The sequence below is a fragment of the Apodemus sylvaticus genome, chromosome 7 (genome assembly GCF_947179515.1).
Source record: "Apodemus sylvaticus chromosome 7, mApoSyl1.1, whole genome shotgun sequence".
Classification (NCBI taxonomy): domain Eukaryota; kingdom Metazoa; phylum Chordata; class Mammalia; order Rodentia; family Muridae; genus Apodemus; species Apodemus sylvaticus.
The window spans coordinates 77,083,095-77,101,180 of record NC_067478.1 but is presented as its reverse complement, the minus strand read 5'-3'; the positions used below and the strand labels follow the sequence as shown (position 1 = coordinate 77,101,180).

Sequence of the window (18,086 nt, the reverse complement as noted above, 5' to 3'; positions counted from 1 at the left end):
TTAGATGGTTTTTTGATGAACATGAAAGTTTGATTTGAAACTCCTTTAATTCAGTTGTGAATTAACTCAATTAATTCAGAAAATATGGCCTGCCAGACTAAATGTAGGAGGGGTGATAGGGAATAGGCTAGGGAAAGTTTAGAAATGGGGGTTTATATTTCCTCTTGAATGTCATTGCCAGTGACTCACATAAAACATGAACAGCCCACAGAGCTCCAGAGGATGCTTCTGTGTATGTAGACGTTTATTGGTATTCGTGTGAATAAAATTTAGGGAAATTACCTTATTTGAATGTGTGTTAACATAGCTGGGCCTACAACTATCTTGGCAGTGATAGTGTCTACATACATTTTAATGTCTTTGATACAGCATTAGTCACAGTAAGGTTTGGTGCTGGAATCTCTTTTCCTAGACAGCTAATAAAGGCTTGGTAGATTTCTCAGAAAGGCAAACTCATTTTTGTTGTTTCTTAGAATGCTTACCCATGGGCAACAGGGTAGTCCTTCCCTGCTAAGATCTGCTGCTGCCTTAGTGAAAGAAGTTTCATGTCAACATTAGCTTAGGACTGCTGTGAGTTTCAGTGGCAGTCACTAGCGAGCTGGGGGCTAGCATCTGTGTTGCTCCGTAGAGCTGTGGCTGCCTGCCACACTTCAGATGAGTAAGCTGGTGCCTTTTGTTTTTCAGCTTTTATAATTTCAAAAAGAAAAATAATTTTTAAGAAAAAGTTTTTATCCGATTTTTTTAAAGATTTATTTATTTACTATTTATAAGTACACTGTAGCTGTCTTCAGACACACCAGAAGAGGGTGTCAGATCTCTTTAGGGACGGTTGTGAGCCACCATGTGGGTGCTGGGATTTGAACTCGGGACCTTCGGAAGAGCAGTCATTTCTCTTACCCCCTGAGCTATCTCTCCAGTCCTTTATCAGATTTTAAAAAAGAAAATACCTGACAGTACAGAAGAAAGGTTGGGAAATAGTGTTTCCCTTAGACTTGAGGCCGCTGATCTTCATTAGTACTGCCTCTTCCCACATAAGGCTGATGCATCGAGGAACTTGTATGGAAAGGCAATCTTTAGTCTGTAGCGATCAGGTTTTCTTGCTATCTTTTAGATTAGCATACTTTATGCTGTGTTGTTTGAGATGTACAGTGCTTCCATTGCCATACACCAGGCTTCTTAGGGGATGTGGAATGCTTGCCCAAGATTGAGTGTGAACCTAAGCGGACAGTGTCACTTGTAACCTGCTGTTAAAGTACTCTACTTTTATTCCTGCAAAGTAGAGGTAAAACCTAACATGAAAGGTAATAAAATATGCTTCTTTTTCTTTAACAGGCTATAATTGTTTATAGAAGTGAAGAGTTTCTAAAGAAGGTAACAAACAAGAAAAGAAAAATGCCGAAACCAGTAAGTGTGTTTTGTTTCTTTTGATACTGCTTAGCATTGTGCAGGCTGTGAAGAATAATCGCTGGTGACAGGGCAGTTAAGGTTAAAATCAATGATATTTGGGACCAAGCTGTCTACTTCTAGTCTGACTTTCATAGTTAATCTGTGTGACTTCTATTTAATCCATTTTGCTCTTGATTTCCTTTATATAAAATAGGGATATACTTCTATTTACTCAAGGAAGGAGACAGGATTATATAAGAAGAATCCAGTATACATTTAGTTCTCAATAATTTGTTAGGAGAAAATAGTGAGAGGTATGCAGGACCTATGCATAGTTGCCATGACAGTGATATTGATAATAGCCTAAGTTTGTCTGCCTATGATGGTTTTCTTTCTGTTTGAAGCCTGTTGCCTGTCAATGGGACTCTTTCCCATTACTGGGTTGCCTTGTTTAGCCTTGTTTAGGCTTAATAGAAGAGGAGGTACCTAGTCTTGAGGTACTGCAACTTGATATGCCATGGCTGGTTGATATGCATCAAGGCAGGCCCTTTTCTGAAGAGAAATGGAAGAGGAGTTGGATGGGGGTGTGAAAGAGGAGATAGGCCAGCAGAGTGGGGGGAGGGGGAATGGGAGGGGTGGAGGGAGAGGAAATTGTGGTTGGAGGGTGTAAAAGAAACAAAATTTAAAGAAAAAAAATGAAAAAGTGAAACATTCCCACAACCTGAGAGGGGAAAAAAATCATTAGAGCTAGGTAGTTGGCTCCGTGATTAAGAACACATACTGCTCTTGAGAAGACCCAAGTTTAGTTCCCATCATCCATGTTGGCCATCTTAAAGCCTCCTGTAAGGTCAGCTTCAGGAGATCTGACACTCTTCTGGGACCTGCATGGCACCTACATCCATATGGGGCATATAGCAGTACACAAACACATGCATGCATCTTCCTCTTTTAAATACATTCTGTTATTTGATACTATCATATGATATTCACCCTGCCCCATTTCAGCTCCCTAATTCTTCCCAGAACCACCTTACCTTCTTTTTCCCCTTTCTTCCCTTTTGAGTTTAATGTCCTCGGTTTTTACATTTTATTTTAGTAATTCTTTAAGTCTTGTTTGAGTTTGTGCTGGGACCATCCCTTGTATCATGACCAACCTACTATGGACCACACCCTTAAAGAAAACAGGCCCAGAAGCCATCAACCTTCTATAGCTCATCAGGAATGGGAGGCTCTTGAGCCCTACCCCATTCCTTGCTAGAAGGTTGACTGGCTTGATCTTACGCAAGCAATCACAGCTGTTGTGAGTCTTTTGTAACCAGTCAGAGAAATTCTTTTACTTCAAAAAAAATTATAAAGAGCTAATAGTTTTGTGCTCCGTTATTTTTATGTTGTACTTGATTCTCCTTCCGTTTCCTGCCTGTCCTCTGTGTTTTTCTCATAGTCCTCCTCATCCTCCTCAGCATGTGTTTTCCTAGTCTGTTCCCACCTTATAGGTCCTTCTCCCTGTCTGCCTTCTAGTTTGATCTTCTCTCCACCCTTTCCTCCCTCCCTCCCTCCTCTCTCTGTGTTCCACTGTCTCTCCCCTCCCTTTCCCCTTCTCTCTCTCTCTCTCTCTCTCTCTCTCCCTCTCTCCCTCTCTCCCTCTCTCCCTCTCTCCCTCCCTCCTCCCTCCCTCCTTCTCCCCCTCTTTTACACAGATTTGTGTTTTGCATATTAGAGAAGACATAAGGTTGAAATATTTGAGTTTTGACATACTTAATGAACATGATTTCCAGTTGCATCCATTTTCCTATAGATGTCTTAGTTTCATTTTTCTTTACGACTGCATAAAATGCCATTGTGAATAGGTATGGCATTTTGTACGGGGCATCCATTTAGTAAGATACCTAAGTTGATTCCATTTCCTGCCTGTTGTATAGCAACAAACATGGATGTACAAGTGTCTAGCGTGTCATTGTGTGTACTGTGTATGTTTGGAATCCTTTACTTGTAGGCTCAAGAGTGATGGAGCTGGACCATAAAATATATTTTGAAGAACCTCCATACTGATTTCCTTGGAGGCTTCACCAGCAATGAAGAAGTCCCTCTTTCCCCAAAGTCTGACTAGCCTTTGTTATCATTTATTTTCTTAAAGATTGCTATTTTCACTAGAATCTCAGAGCATATTCTTTAATTTGTCATTTAATTATTATACAAAGTAACAAGCTTACTGTGGCATCATCATACATGTTTTATAATGAAGAAATATGAGGTAGTGGACGGCATGAGATAGTAGATGACATTCAGAGACTTGGGAATTACAGTCTGCTCTGCTGTATTTAATACCCATGTGTCCTGTGGGTTCCAGGATCGAACTCAGGTCATCAGGCTTGACAGTAGTGTCTGCCTTTGTTCACTAAGCCATCTTGATGACCCTCCAGTAATTCAAATGAGATATTCTTAAGATTTTCTTTCTCTCCGTTTTTAAGATTTCCTGTAATAAGAATCAAGCTGTATCACTTTTAATAAAGTTAGGGATGGTGTGGAGATCAGTTGTGGAGCACTTGGCTGTCATGTGTGAGGGCCTGTCTCATTTCCCAGTACTGTTCCCTCTCATGTTTTAACTGTACACATGTATACCTATAATCCAAACAGTAAGGGACTGATAGGAGCATTGCAAATAGGCCAAGCCTGAGTCACATGGTTAGACTAGCTCAAAAACCAAGTGCTAGGAGATATAGCTTAGTAGTAGAAATTTGCATAGCATGCACAAAGCCCTGGATTTGATCTTATAGCATCCTATTCCACAGAAAATTCCACAGAATTTTCTCATGCTTACTACTTTGTAAATATATTCTGTTTTAATTACTCTCTTTTTTGGTTTTATTACAGATCAATGTAAGAGTAACTACAATGGATGCTGAGCTAGAATTTGCTATTCAGCCCAATACAACTGGCAAACAACTTTTTGACCAGGTATCTTTTCATCCCACAAAGCATGTAACTTGTATGGTGCGTGCGTGCGTGTGTGTGTGTGTGTGTGTGTGTGTGTGTGTGTGTGTGTATGTGTGTGTTTAGGGTGAATATGCTAAGGCCAGAGGGTATAAATCATTTTTGCCTAATTGTATTGAGACAGTATCTGTCATTGAACCTGGAGTAAGGCTGGTGGACAAGCAAACCACAGAAGTCCTGTTTCTACCCCTTACTATACTGGTGTTCCAGGTGGGAATGGCCAGGTCCGGCTTGTTCTCATGGGGCCTAGAACCTGAGCTCATGCCCTCCTATGTTAGCAGCAATCACTGTTAACCAGTGAATCGTCTTCTCCGAGGCCAAGAGATACATACCATCATGTGCATGCTATTGCGTACATCTGATGTTTTCTATACCTTTCTTGATAGTCCAACCAAGAACTGCTTGGAATTTTGGTAGTACCTATTCAGGTTCTTTGAATAGCTATGGGGATATTTATATATTAACATTTCTACTTTTATGGGATAACTCTTGAGTGAATTTTCAGAAACATACATAAAAGCCTAAAAGGGGCCAGCAAGACGCTCCGAAGACAAAGCCCAATAACCTGAGTTCAGTTCCCACAGCCCATAGAGTGGAAGGAGAGAACTGATGCCTGAACATTGTCCTTGACGTCAACATGAGTGTTGTTATTTGGGCTCAAGAGAAATGAAGGTGTAGTAAAGAAGAGATGGATGTGGACTAGTGAAGCCTAGGGCATGGCCCAAGAATTGTTTCTGCGCAGGGATGGTAGAGCATTGAAGCTACCAGGCTTCGTCACCAAAGTGATGTGCTTTGTCCTAGGAACCAGTGCCACACTTGGAGAGAATCAAATAGAAGCATAGGCTTAGCACATCTGCGCTGCTAGCCTTCAGACTGTTTTGTTTGTTGTTATGATGTGAGCTAACAAAATGAAGAGGAAAATACTGAAGGAAGAGAGAAGTGATGTAACAGGAATAAGACTAGAAAACCTGAGTTGTTGTTTTCGAAATTGTTCTTTAAAAACGTTGAAAAGACTTTTAAAGGAAAGAAAGCCCTTTTCTATTGCACTTCCATTTGGGTGATTTGTCCTTGTGATCTGTAACATTGTGTTATCACAAGGTGAATGTTGAACTGAATTTATCTGTTTTATAGGTTGTTAAAACAGTTGGTTTGCGCGAGGTCTGGTTTTTTGGGCTGCAATATGTAGACAGCAAAGGGTATTCTACATGGCTTAAACTGAATAAAAAGGTAAGATTTATATAATATTAATTTGATTTGCTTATTAATCTGTGTTGAAAAGGCATCTGACAGACTGCAGGCCTCCTGTTGCAGTTGTCTGTCTTAATCGTTACTCATGGCATTTAATTCATTGAAGCACCATCAACTTTTACTGCACACACGCTGTGTGAGCTGAGCATGTGAGAAATAGAACTTTGAAGCAGGTGTTACATGTGTTAAACCTGAGCGCACATCTGTAAATGTCTGTAGATTGAGCTTGGGCACACAAAACAGTCTTCCAGCTGATGCCTGGGTCCCAGGTTGCTGGCAGCCTCACGATTGCACAGCAGCTTCTGTAGCACCTGTGCGTGTCTATAAACTTATCATTTTACATAGCATTGCTGCATATTTTCTTCCAAAAAGAATATGATTAAATATATTTATTTATAGTGAATTAAAAGTTTTGTTGATTATACTTGAAATTACTATTCTAGGTAACACAGCAAGATGTTAAAAAAGAAAATCCTTTACAGTTCAAGTTTAGAGCTAAATTCTTTCCTGAAGATGTTTCTGAGGAATTGATTCAAGAAATAACACAGAGACTTTTCTTCTTGCAAGTTAAAGAAGCCATCTTAAATGATGAGATATATTGCCCACCAGAAACTGCAGTTCTTTTGGCTTCGTATGCTGTCCAAGCCAAGTATGGAGATTATAATAAAGAGATTCACAAACCAGGCTATCTGGCTAATGACAGACTCTTACCACAGCGGTAAGTAAATCATACCTTTATTTAATATTCTCTAATGTTAGATTTCAGAAGTGTATGCTAAATTTCTTTAAAAGATTTTTAAGTTGTAAGGTGGATCATAGACAGTATTTTTTAAAGATGATCACTTAGTCACAACGCAGATTTACGTGTTGTATAATTCTGCTCTGTCTGTAGGATGTGCAGCTGAAGGAGGCTGTAGTCTTTAGGGAAGGATATGAGTTATTGCTGCTTGTCAACATTGGAACACACACGGATAGATGTATAATAAACACTGATAACAATAAATGGCAAGAGCTATTTCTTCCATGGAGTGATGTTTTCTGTATTTTGCAAAGAATTTAAAAGCGGAGTAGACGGTATAGTCTGCAGTACCTTTGTAACATTCAAAGCTCCTCATGGGAAACAAATGGCTGAAGAAAGAGGTTTGGGAACTAAGTCTAATCTGTTCTCTGCTAGTTTCATGACCTTAGGTTTGTAACCTCTAAGGATCCACTGTAAACAAAAGTGGATAATTATTCTGTAACCTAAAGAGAATTCTAATCAGTCTATGGTATTAGCACATTATATGTACATTGCTTTAGCTTCTTTGGTGTTAAGGGTAGAAAAATAAGACTCTATTTGTTCACAGAGGCAATACAAAGGTTACTAAAGGAGAGGTGTGTGGGGTGCCCGTGATACAGAGTATGCCTTCTTTGGTGGCATAGGAATTAGTGTAGAGTACAAATGGACCTTGAACAAACTGACCAGCCCATCTTGGCTTCAAAGTCAGAACTGTCCTGCCTCAGTTTCTAAAGTACTAAGATTATACATGTTCACCACCACACTCAGCTTAATCTATTTTATTTTTTAAATAAAAAAAAAAACTCCATAAAATGACAAAATTAAATTTACTCATAAAAATAGTAGATATGGAGAATAAAGGGGTAATTGGGACCCGAGAATTCTATTTTCCTGTCTGTTCCTTAATTTTCTGTTAGTAATGGTATAGCCATTTTTTCAATTCAGAGTATGAGTCATTTGAAACATTTGAGTTCTTGCAAACTATATAATATCCATTTTAAAGCATGAATTAAAGTAATGTAAGCTATCAAAAACTTTGTTTTAGCCTTCCCTAGTAACATGACTTCTATGACTTGAGTCTTTAGCGAGGATGCTGTCTCGGACATAGCACACCACCGTGTTCTAGTCCATGCTTTATCATGGATCTTCTCAGTTGTGGTCTTAGTTCTGTGCAGTGTTAGCATGTGCATGGATTGTGTCATAGCTATCACGCTTAAGCTACGGAAGCACTCTACACTTTGAAAATACTTTGGTTTTTTAATTACAAAGGCATTAACTATATATTTTTTCCTTTTAGTGTTTTGGAACAACACAAACTGACCAAGGAGCAGTGGGAGGAGAGAATACAGAACTGGCATGAGGAACACAGAGGGATGCTAAGGTATCTGGTGAGACTTTCTGTAGAGTTCTCTCCAGGTGAAAGTATTTTCATCTCGTTTAAAAATCTCCTTGGGCTGGTGAGAATGGTGCAGCCAGCAGGTAAAGCTGTCACCTGATGAATGACCCAGGTTGAATTCCTAGAGCCCGCATGATGGGCGGGAACCAACTGTGAGAGTTGTGTCCCACCTTCTCTTGGGCTTTTCCTGTCTGTTCCTTAGTTTTCTAGTAGTACTTAGGAAGCCATTTCAAAATATTTGATTTCTTGTAAGCTATATAATACCCATTTTAAAGCATAGATTAAAGTAATTTAAGCTATTTAAAACTGTTTTAGCCTTCCCTAGTAACATTTATGACTTCAGTATTCAGTCTGGAAAATGACTCACATGTACTGTGGTTCACATGTGCTATTGTTACATTCCCCTATACACACACACACACTCATACATTCTCTCAATGAATGAATGAATGTTTGAAAGATTCAGACCAGGTTATACTTCCAGCCTCTGATGTGGAGGAATAAATATAAAGCACTAAATATTAGCCCTAGGTATTTTTTAGTTTTATTTACTGTTTAGATGTGTCTCCTTTAATGTATTACATTGAGCTGTATTTAATAGGGAAGATTCGATGATGGAATACTTGAAGATTGCACAAGATCTAGAGATGTATGGTGTCAACTACTTTGAAATCAAGAATAAGAAGGGTACTGAGCTGTGGCTGGGTGTTGATGCTTTAGGTCTGAATATTTATGAGCACGATGACAAGTAAGTAACTGGGTGTGGGTGAGCTGGTTGGTCCTCTGTGACCAGTGGCTTTCAGACACACATGTTCTGCTCGTCAAAGTTTCTGTCCCCATTGTCTTTACTGCTCTGTCCTTAAAGAATTAGTTAATTCCATGCCAAGTTTTATTTCTAGTACCTTGTAGTTCAGAGTTTATTTCTGAGTCTTTTTATTAAACGGGAGGGTGCATTTATATTTGCTGTTTTGTCCCTTGTGGGTGACATTTGGTAACCATACTCAGTCCTATATGGTTTACTAGGTAGATTTTCCTAGAGTAAGTTTGGGAAAATAACACATCTATGAAAACCTTCTATCTTTTCAATGATAGTATCAACTGTATCATGTGGGTAAGATAGGTTCTGAGAGTCTGGAGCTCCTCAGTTGGGTTATTCAGGTAACCTATCCCAGTAGGCTGTGTATTTTCCCACTGTTTCCTACCTTTAATTTAAAGTAATATTCTCCCCCCACCCCCACCCCCAGGTTAACACCTAAAATTGGTTTTCCCTGGAGTGAAATCCGAAATATTTCATTTAATGACAAAAAATTCGTTATAAAGCCAATTGACAAAAAGGCACCTGTAAGTATATTTTGCTTATTAACTTTTAAAATTTTCTGCTACTTTCTAAGAAATAACTTAAAGAAGAACACTGGCCACTTAGGTTGTTTCTGAGGGATATTCTCCTCTCATAGTTAAATTTTCCTTAGTGATGAAATGTTATTAAGAATACAAAAGTTTCCAGTTTTCTTAAGATTTAAGGGTTTTAACTGATTTACTTGTAATGCTGATAATGTGGTATTAGAAGGGTATTAACAGTCATTCCTAAGAAATAATTTAAATACCATTTATTGATTACAAAATGTAGTAGAGGTAACCCTTTTTAAATTAACTCTGTGGTCTTGCACTCTGAACTTTCAGTTTTTAATATGAGGCTTCCTTTTTATTGAAGTAGGTTTTCAAAGATTAGTGTTATATGCCCTTTAGTAGTCTACCTTTGTTATCTCAAAGATAAATATTTGAAGAACATTTCTAGATTCAAAGAGCCATGGAAAAAGACCAGTTTCAGAGTGTAAGGATAACTGTTTGTAGTTTCTTTGAATAAAAAGAATTAATGACATTTAGTTTATCTTTAAAGAACAGATGAGGGGTGGAGGAATGGGGAAATAGCTATGCTGGAAGTATGTGAGGTCATAGTCCCTAGATCTTATGTGCAGTGACATCAGATTTCTATTTCATATTGAAATGAGTAGCTGTGAAGGATTCACTCTGAAAAATTTTAAAACTGAGTATTTTACTATTAGGATTTTGTCTTCTATGCACCTCGTCTGAGAATCAATAAGCGAATTTTGGCCTTATGTATGGGAAACCATGAACTCTACATGCGAAGGAGAAAGCCTGATACTATTGAAGTCCAACAGATGAAGGCTCAGGCCCGGGAGGAGAAGCATCAGAGGCAGCTGGAAAGGTGTGCATGCACACTGTGGGTTTTTAGTTCTCTGGACAGGCCCGCCACGTGTTAGTGCTCAGGTGTATTGGTGTACTTTAACTTTCAACTTGGAGTACAGTTTTGGTGATGGTCCTGAGATATATTCCCAAAAATAATTTAACTTGTTACTGCAGGGACTTTATATTTTCAGTATATATCCTCAAAATAGAACTAGGTTGAAATAACAATTTAGAAACCCAAACTCTAAATGATAACGTCTACTTATATAAGCTGAGTAATTACAAAAAGCTTCCTGGGTAAAGTGTGGTTTGGATAGGATGTGGGAAATACACATTCAGAAGGGGCAGCCAGCATAAACATGTGTAGAGGGAAGAATGTCCGCTTTGCCTAGGGACCAGGAAGTGGACCAGCTTCGTCCTTTTGAGCGGTGTGCAGAGAAGAAGACTATCTCCAATTTTATGTGGGAGAAAAGAAAAGCCTGGCAACCCTAGGTGTGAGCACGAGATGTGAGCCTGAGCTAGGTGCTGTGCCGTCTGGTGTGTCTGTGGGGTGAGGTGTGAGACGCGCGTGTCAGCACTGCTGTACAATCAGCTGACTTCATCTCCTGTGTACTTAACTTCTCAGTAATAAAACAAGGTTTGGTCCCAGCTTTCTTTTAGCCATGTTCCTTACCATTTTCCCCCCTTTTTGTCTACATTATTTCTTTTTCTCCATCTCTATAGAACAACAAATGGGACACCAATAGGGAAAAACTAAATGAAGCCAACACCTTTTCCTAAAAGCAGATGTTTGTGTCAGAACACAGAAGCGGGTGTTAGAACCCAGAAGGTTCTAAGGCATGGGATAGGTTGTACCCGTAGGTCTGTAGCCTTGGTGTGTACTGAACCCTCAAGAGGAAGGATCTCGGTGCTTGGCAGGAAGAAAGGTAGCTTTGCCTTGAGGAGCTGTGGTGAACTAGACATGACTCTACAGAGGCCTTGGGGTCGTGGAATAGCCTAGCAAACACCCTGGTTGTAGACAGCATGCTGTAGAAAAGAAGTTATTTGAAAACTGGTACTTGTGCTTCTACAATAAGCCTGAGGGGACAACTGGCTTTTTAAGGGAAGGCCACTGAGCCTCTTTTTTTTTTTTTTTCTCCCAAGGAGCAAACTTGCCTCCTTTTGATTTAGATTTTCTAGAGGTATAAAAACTTGCAACTTCTTGAGCCTCTGCCTGAATATACTTTATATAAATTGAAATGAGAGAAATGCTGCAGAGACCCAGGGCAGATCCATTGGCTCTTCTGGTGTTAAGTACATCAGAGATAACCTAGAACCTGAGTGAAGCAGCCCAGTCCCTCCTGCCTCCCTCCCTCTCCCTCCCTCCCCTTCCCTCCCCCCCCCCCCTCTCTCTCTCTCTCTCTCTCTGTTGTATGTGAGTACACTGTCATTGTCTTCAGACACACCAGAAGAGGGCATCAGATTGCATTACAGATGGTTATGATTCACCATGTAGTTGCTGGGAATTGAACTTGGGACCTCTGGAAGAGCAGTTGATGCTCTTAACCACTGAGCCATCTCTCCAGCCTTGGCCCATACCTTATTTTAGTTTTTCTTGTTCTTTTAAAGGATTTTCTTTTTAAGATTTTGATTCCTTTAAAATGTGCATTGACTGTTTTGACTCCATATGTATGTACACCATATAGATGCCCACAAATTGTAAGAGGATGTCGTATTCCCTGGAAAAGAAATTATAGTTATAGCCTACCATGTAGATGCTGGCAGTTGAACTTGGGGCTTCTGCAAGAGCGAGTGCTCTCTAGCCCCAGGTCTTTGATTTTTAAATGGGGTGAAGTTTAATAATTAGCAGGAGGCATCCTGACCCTTCAACTCCCTGTGTCAGTCTTTGTGTATCAGAAAGTCCTGCCAGCAATTATTGCTAACTTGTGACAGCTGTCCTCCAGTGTTCCACACTTCTCTCTTGGGAACAGATGGACGCCCAAGAGCTGTAGGAATGTCCAAAAATCAGGCTTTTATACTAAGAAATGGTACCTTGATAGTACCATTTTGTGATATGCCTGGAATAGACTTCAGAGTAGACACTAGATGGCAATGATACTGTTTTGTGAATATTAAGGAAATGCTAGAGATGGAATCACTTTAGTGAATAAATACTATCATTGAAATAATAATTTGAAAATTCAGTATATGAAGTAACAACTTGGTGTCTTTTATTCATCTTTTTGGTTTTGGTCACCAACATGGAGTTTGACCAAAGGTAGGCACTTACTAGATGTCTGTTGACAGATTTGGCTATATTAGTCCCCGAGTCCTCTCCCCCAAATGCTATCAGAACTTGTAACAGCCAGCTAGATCTCTATGGCATTATTTCCCCTTTTACCAGCTGTAAACACTTGCTGCCATCGTAATGAAATTGTGAAGTCATCTTTTATGGAGGCATACATGGCTAGCACCCAGAAATTACATTTTTGTTTATTTTAATGGTTGAAAATCATTTACCTCATGCTATTTTGCTATTGAAGGTACTTGTGTGTTCTCTTTAAGCCTTGAGGGCCCCTGCTAACTCAAAGAATTCCCTTGAGTTGTGACAATGAATGAAGCAAGCTATTAAGATGTTACAAATAATTTGTTCTCTATGCAGAAGCTAAATCTCCTGGCTTTTTTCCACCTGAGCTGGCTTTGAGAACATGCTTGTATACTTGTATATGGTATGTGTGTATGTACATGCAGTACACACATGCATAAATGTGTGTGGAGGTCAGGATAAAGACTGAAGTGTAATGTACATGGTAAATATATTGAAAACATTTAAATACTTACGCTGTACTTTGATTTGGGGTTAATACAAATTTCATCTATTTGTTTCTACCTATTTATTTGTAACATATGACTTGTAATTTAAGGGCACAATTAGAGAATGAAAAGAAGAAACGAGAAATAGCAGAAAAAGAAAAGGAAAGAATAGAACGTGAAAAGGAAGAGCTGATGGAGCGCCTGAGGCAAATTGAAGAGCAAACAATGAAAGCCCAGAAAGGTAAAGAGTCTGTCTTTAAACAGTGAATTCAAGATTATTACTGCGATGTGTAAAGTATGCAGCTCCAAAAACAGGCTCCCTCTCACACAGACACGCCAGGCTGCTTGTTTGCTTCTGACATATTTAGATGAACTACTTGTTCTGCTTATAGCCAAAGTGCTGCAGTATATAGAAAGGACAGTTTACATTGAGTGACTCTGGCGTACACTACTTTGACAGAGCATTAGTGGAAAGAACAGAAGAAAAACAGTTATTTGAGCAAATTAAATTGTTCCTTCCCAAGCAGCAGAATCTTAGCAGGTAGTGTGAACTTACTCTGTATATAATACCCTTCCTTAACAAATAGTAGAATTAGCCATTCACTTTTATTGGGAATGACAGTGTTATTTAAGGTTTAATTTGATTATATCATTTTCCCATGTGGAGGAGATATTTTTCAGAAGCAGTAGGAACCATTTTCTAGTGGGTATCCAGAAGAGGTGGTCTCCTAAATGACTGTTATCTGCAGTTATTCCAGGAGTATTGGAGATATATTTCAGTAGAGACTGTCGTGGATTGTGGGGGTGGGACACATTTTCACTATATAGCTCAGGCTGGCTTCAAATGTTTTGATACTCCTGCTCCCTCCTCAACAATGCTAAGGTAACTGGTGTGTGCCATCTTACCAGGCATGTGCATAAGGCTAGAGACAAGACTCGTTTGGTAAAATACTTCATGTACTATCATGAAGCCCTGTGTTTGATCACCAGAATTTACGCTACGGTTGGGCATGGTTGGCACTAGCTTGCAATCCAGTACTGGGAAAACTGAGACGTAGATTCCTGAAGTTGACTGGCCAGACAGCCTCAACAAATCAGTCAGACTCAGTTCATGAGACATTGCATCTCAATAAGGGAGGTAACTTTTGGTAGACCTCTGGCCTCCATCCATGTGTTTATCTCTCACACACAAAGCAAAATTTAAAAAATTTTAAACTCCAGCTAAACCTTATCTCTCACATCTGGAAATTAATTTACTTCAAAACTGTAAGGTTGTATGCCACTTGTTTATAGACCACAAAATGGAGACAAAATGATTCTTGAATTCCAAATTTGATGCTGTTTATTTTGCTCTAGGTACCTTTTATCTCTGAACATAGAACTTACACAGCAGTAAAGCCTGTGCAGATGATAGAGTACACGTAGAAGACTGAGAGTGACATGGTGTGTGTTCAGGACCACATGACCTTTATTAGCTGCACCTTTCGTGCTGGGAAGAAGTTTGACTTCAGGGCTTAGGGCGTGGCTCGCATAGCCCCATTGGTCCAGATGCTCACTCACATGCTTGAGGCCCTCAGCTTGGCTCTCAGTACCACACACATGGCTGAAGGGTGTTTAAAGAACCAAAACTTGCATAGTAAAGATTAAGTTTGTATAACTGCTTTGAGGGAATAGCTACTTACTAAATCTTTCAATCTCATTTATTTAGGATGTATGATAAAAGTATTAATGGTTTACATAGAAACCTCACAGAAGCACTGAAGAGTATAGGGGAGATAGAGCATAAAGAACATAGAGCTCCTCATCAAGACAGTCGCAGTCAGTCGTCCTGAGGCAGAGGACACCAGGGTATTCGTTGTTTTTCTAATAAAGCTTTCCCAGGCTGTCCTAACACCTACATGGTTGTCTTGTAATTTGTCCTAAATTTTCACTTAAGTGCAGTAACTGACCATATTTCATGATATTTAAATTAATCTATAATATTTTTGAGGAAAAATTTATATTTTGTTATATTCTAATTTTTATTGACATTATTATTACAAATGACTCATTAAATAAAACAAAAAGATCAGTTGTTCTAGAACATAAAGAAAATGTGTTGGGGATTCCTGAAAGATGCTGTTACCAGACCTACCATCCATTTTTTGTTGTAGCAAATATTAAAATGAGTTGGACTTCCATAGGACAGACTACAGAAGGGACCTGTGGTCTAGTGGTCTGACTAACTCTGAGCACCTATGAAGCACTGGGAACAAGACACTGGGCATAGATAAGGTCTCTGCTTTGATGCAGCATGCACTTCATTGATGGCAGGTGGAGCAATAATTTACAAACATTTGATGTACTTTGAAGTTCTGTGGAGGGGCAGTCAGCATGGTAATGTGGTGAATATTAGATAATACTGTTTACGGTTAGAGTAAAGCTTAATACTGTCACTGAAGGTGACTGTGAGACTGACTGAATCAGTTTAGCATCTTAGGTTCCTAAATTCTGAAATGGAAATAAGCCATTTTTTAAAAAATAGGATTGTTTTTAATTAGTTTTATTTTCTGAGAACCTAAGGTACTACCTTAGTGAAAGACTGATACAGAGGTCTGTGTACTCCTGTTGGGGGTACGCAGCAGTAGTTTGTCGCAGGGAAGTTTATTCCTAAAATGATGTAAGCTGTGCAGACTTACTCTTGTAGCTTGCTAGAACAAGATAAGGAGCAATCCTGGCATTCTTGTATTTACTACTTCCCAGACGTTTGTCATTTATCATTTTTGTCATTCTAATTCTTAAGCTCTTAGATTTAGTCATATTTTTTTCTGATGCCTTTGTTGAGATATAATATGCTATAAAATTACCCACTTAAACCACACAGTTTAATGATGTTTATTATGTTGAGAGTGATGCGCTATCATTCCAGTGGGTTTTCAACGTCTCCTCTCTAAGAAATCCCATACCCACTAATTAAGCTGTCGGTTGGCTAATACCTCCAGTAATCCCTGACAGCCTCGGGCAGCTGATAGTCTCTTCACCGTGCCACAGATCTGCCTTTCCTGAGCACATGGCTGGATCCCCTTACTTGGCTTGCTTTTTTTTTTTTTTTTAAATAGTTTTTAGCACTAAAAACTAATATTCCCTTTCTTCTCTGCATGCTTGTCCTTTTACCCTGTAGGAGTCAGGTGACGCAGAAAAGCTCAAGTATCAGAGAGTTCAGGGTCTTCATCTCTGGCTCTGCTCTAGCGTGTGGATCTCAGGCAGACTGTCATGTTACCTCTCCCTTGAGAACTGTGATAATAAAAAATTGTGGGTTGTTTTTTGGTAAGATAAATTTAATCTAAGCAATTATTTCCTTAGCCCCTTTTAAAAATAATCTCCAAGGGGTAGTGTATGGAGTTCCACAGGTATTTTTCTTTATTTGATATATTCTTTATTTACATTTCAAGTGAGTTTCCCTTTCCTGGATCCTCCCTCCCCAAAATTCCCATAAGGCCTCTTCCCTCCCCCTGTTCCCCAATCCACCCCTTCCCACTTCCCTGTCCTGGCATTCCCGACACTGCTGCACTGAGCTTTTCCAGGACTGGGGGCCATGCCTTCCTTCTTCTTGAGCATCACTTGATATGTGCATTGTGCCTTGGGTACTCCAAGCTTCTAGGCTAATATCCATTTATCAGTGAGTGCATACCATGAGTGTTCTTTTGAGACTGGCTTGCTATTTTCAAAGTGCATCTCATTTCTGTTGTAACATATATTAACATTTCATTCTTTTTAAATTTATGTTTTATTTTTTTTATTCATCAATTTCTGGGCAAATGCGTTGTTTCTACTGTTTCACCGTATTGTGTATAAGTTAAAAATGACCACATACAGATTTCTTTTTACATTTTCATATTGCTGGCCATATTGACTTTTCAAGGAATTGCCCAATTGGTTTGAAAGTGGCTCCCTGTTCCTGTAACAGTGTGTGAGCTCTCCATCGTTACCAGGATGTGGTAGTGCCCGCCTTTTGGGTTATCCTCCTAAATGATTTACAGTGCTATGTTAGGGTTTTGACTTAGCTACCTCTGTCTAATGATGTTGAACATCTTTTCATGTGTTTATTGGGTATTTCTACATTTTGGGAGTAGGGGTGTTCAAACTTTCTGCCCACTGATCAATAGGATACAATTTCTTCATGTTTCCTAGTGTCTCACTTATGTGTACATTTGGGGATTGGCAAATAGATTGAAGGAAACTAGCACACAGATTTGAAGAGATCTTTGTCCTTGTTTGCTCTCCCTCCCCCCCCCCCCCCCTTTTCAGGGATTTCTCCTAGACCCGACTACTTCGATCCCAGACTCTATACTTTGTCTTTCTGGCTCAGTAGAATGCTAATCCCAGCTGGTGTGCTGCTTTGCTGTTATTCCACTTTGGGGGAAAGCAAATAGATACCTTTTTGTTTACAGAATAAAGACACAGAGCCCATGAAAATGTATTCTTAATTGTCACACAGAGGCCTCTGACCTACTTCCTGGGGTATTTTGCTCTAAGAGGAGATATATTGCATAGTCTCCAGGCCGGCCTTACACTCCTGGAGTCAACTGATCATTTGGCTTTCCCCTCCCAAAGTACCCAGGACTACGGCTGCATACACTGCCTGCAACATGTGTGTGTGTGTGAGCATATGTGTGTATGTGCCCTACTGTTCCAATTACTGTATCTAAAAATCCCTCCATACACTATTCATAGAAAGCTTCACTTTTATGATAACATATAACCGGATCATTAGTTGGGTGTACTACAGAAATTTAAACATTTTTTTTCAGTCAATAATTTACAACCATAGTGTTCTATGATTTTTAAAAATTGTTATTATTGAATTGCTATTTTTTTCTTCTAAGATCATGTGTTTTCCTCTGGAAATCAATGTAATTGTTGATAAACCATTGCTTTAGAAAAGAGAAAGAAAAAACTTAACTATTTTGGGCTATATTGTCTATTAAGTCATGTAAGGTTTTGGTTTGTTTTTAATGATGTTACTGCAATATTACAGCTTCTAAACTTGGTTCTGGGGTAAGAAATTATTTGGCTTGCAAAATCATGTAGTGCTGGGTTTCAGATATGAGTAAGAAAGGAGCCGCTTCCTCAGATTTTATATGCTTGAATTTACATTAACTCTCTCTCACCTTCCAGTTAAACCCTGTAGCCAATCAGACCAGTTTGAGTCAGACAGAAGCAGTTTGTCTTTGTGACTTTCGATCTTAATAAGCCGTATCATAGTCTTTGCCTTCTTGCCCCACCCATAAGATGGAAAGTTCTAGA

The 18,086-nt window shown here is 39.2% G+C and overlaps 1 protein-coding gene across 1 annotated transcript in view; it reads left to right on the top strand.

Moving 5' to 3' along the window:
* Nucleotides 1–18,086, top strand: part of Rdx (radixin) — a 40,408-nt gene that overhangs the window by 12,710 nt on the left and 9,612 nt on the right. Inside the window, exons 2-10 of the mRNA XM_052188344.1 lie at nt 1,333–1,404; nt 4,258–4,341; nt 5,509–5,604; nt 6,069–6,343; nt 7,701–7,784; nt 8,401–8,547; nt 9,044–9,140; nt 9,863–10,026; nt 12,911–13,041. Of these exons, the coding sequence (XP_052044304.1) occupies nt 1,393–1,404; nt 4,258–4,341; nt 5,509–5,604; nt 6,069–6,343; nt 7,701–7,784; nt 8,401–8,547; nt 9,044–9,140; nt 9,863–10,026; nt 12,911–13,041 (1,090 nt within the window). The 5' untranslated portion in view covers nt 1,333–1,392. The remainder of the gene's footprint in view (nt 1–1,332; nt 1,405–4,257; nt 4,342–5,508; nt 5,605–6,068; nt 6,344–7,700; nt 7,785–8,400; nt 8,548–9,043; nt 9,141–9,862; nt 10,027–12,910; nt 13,042–18,086) is intronic.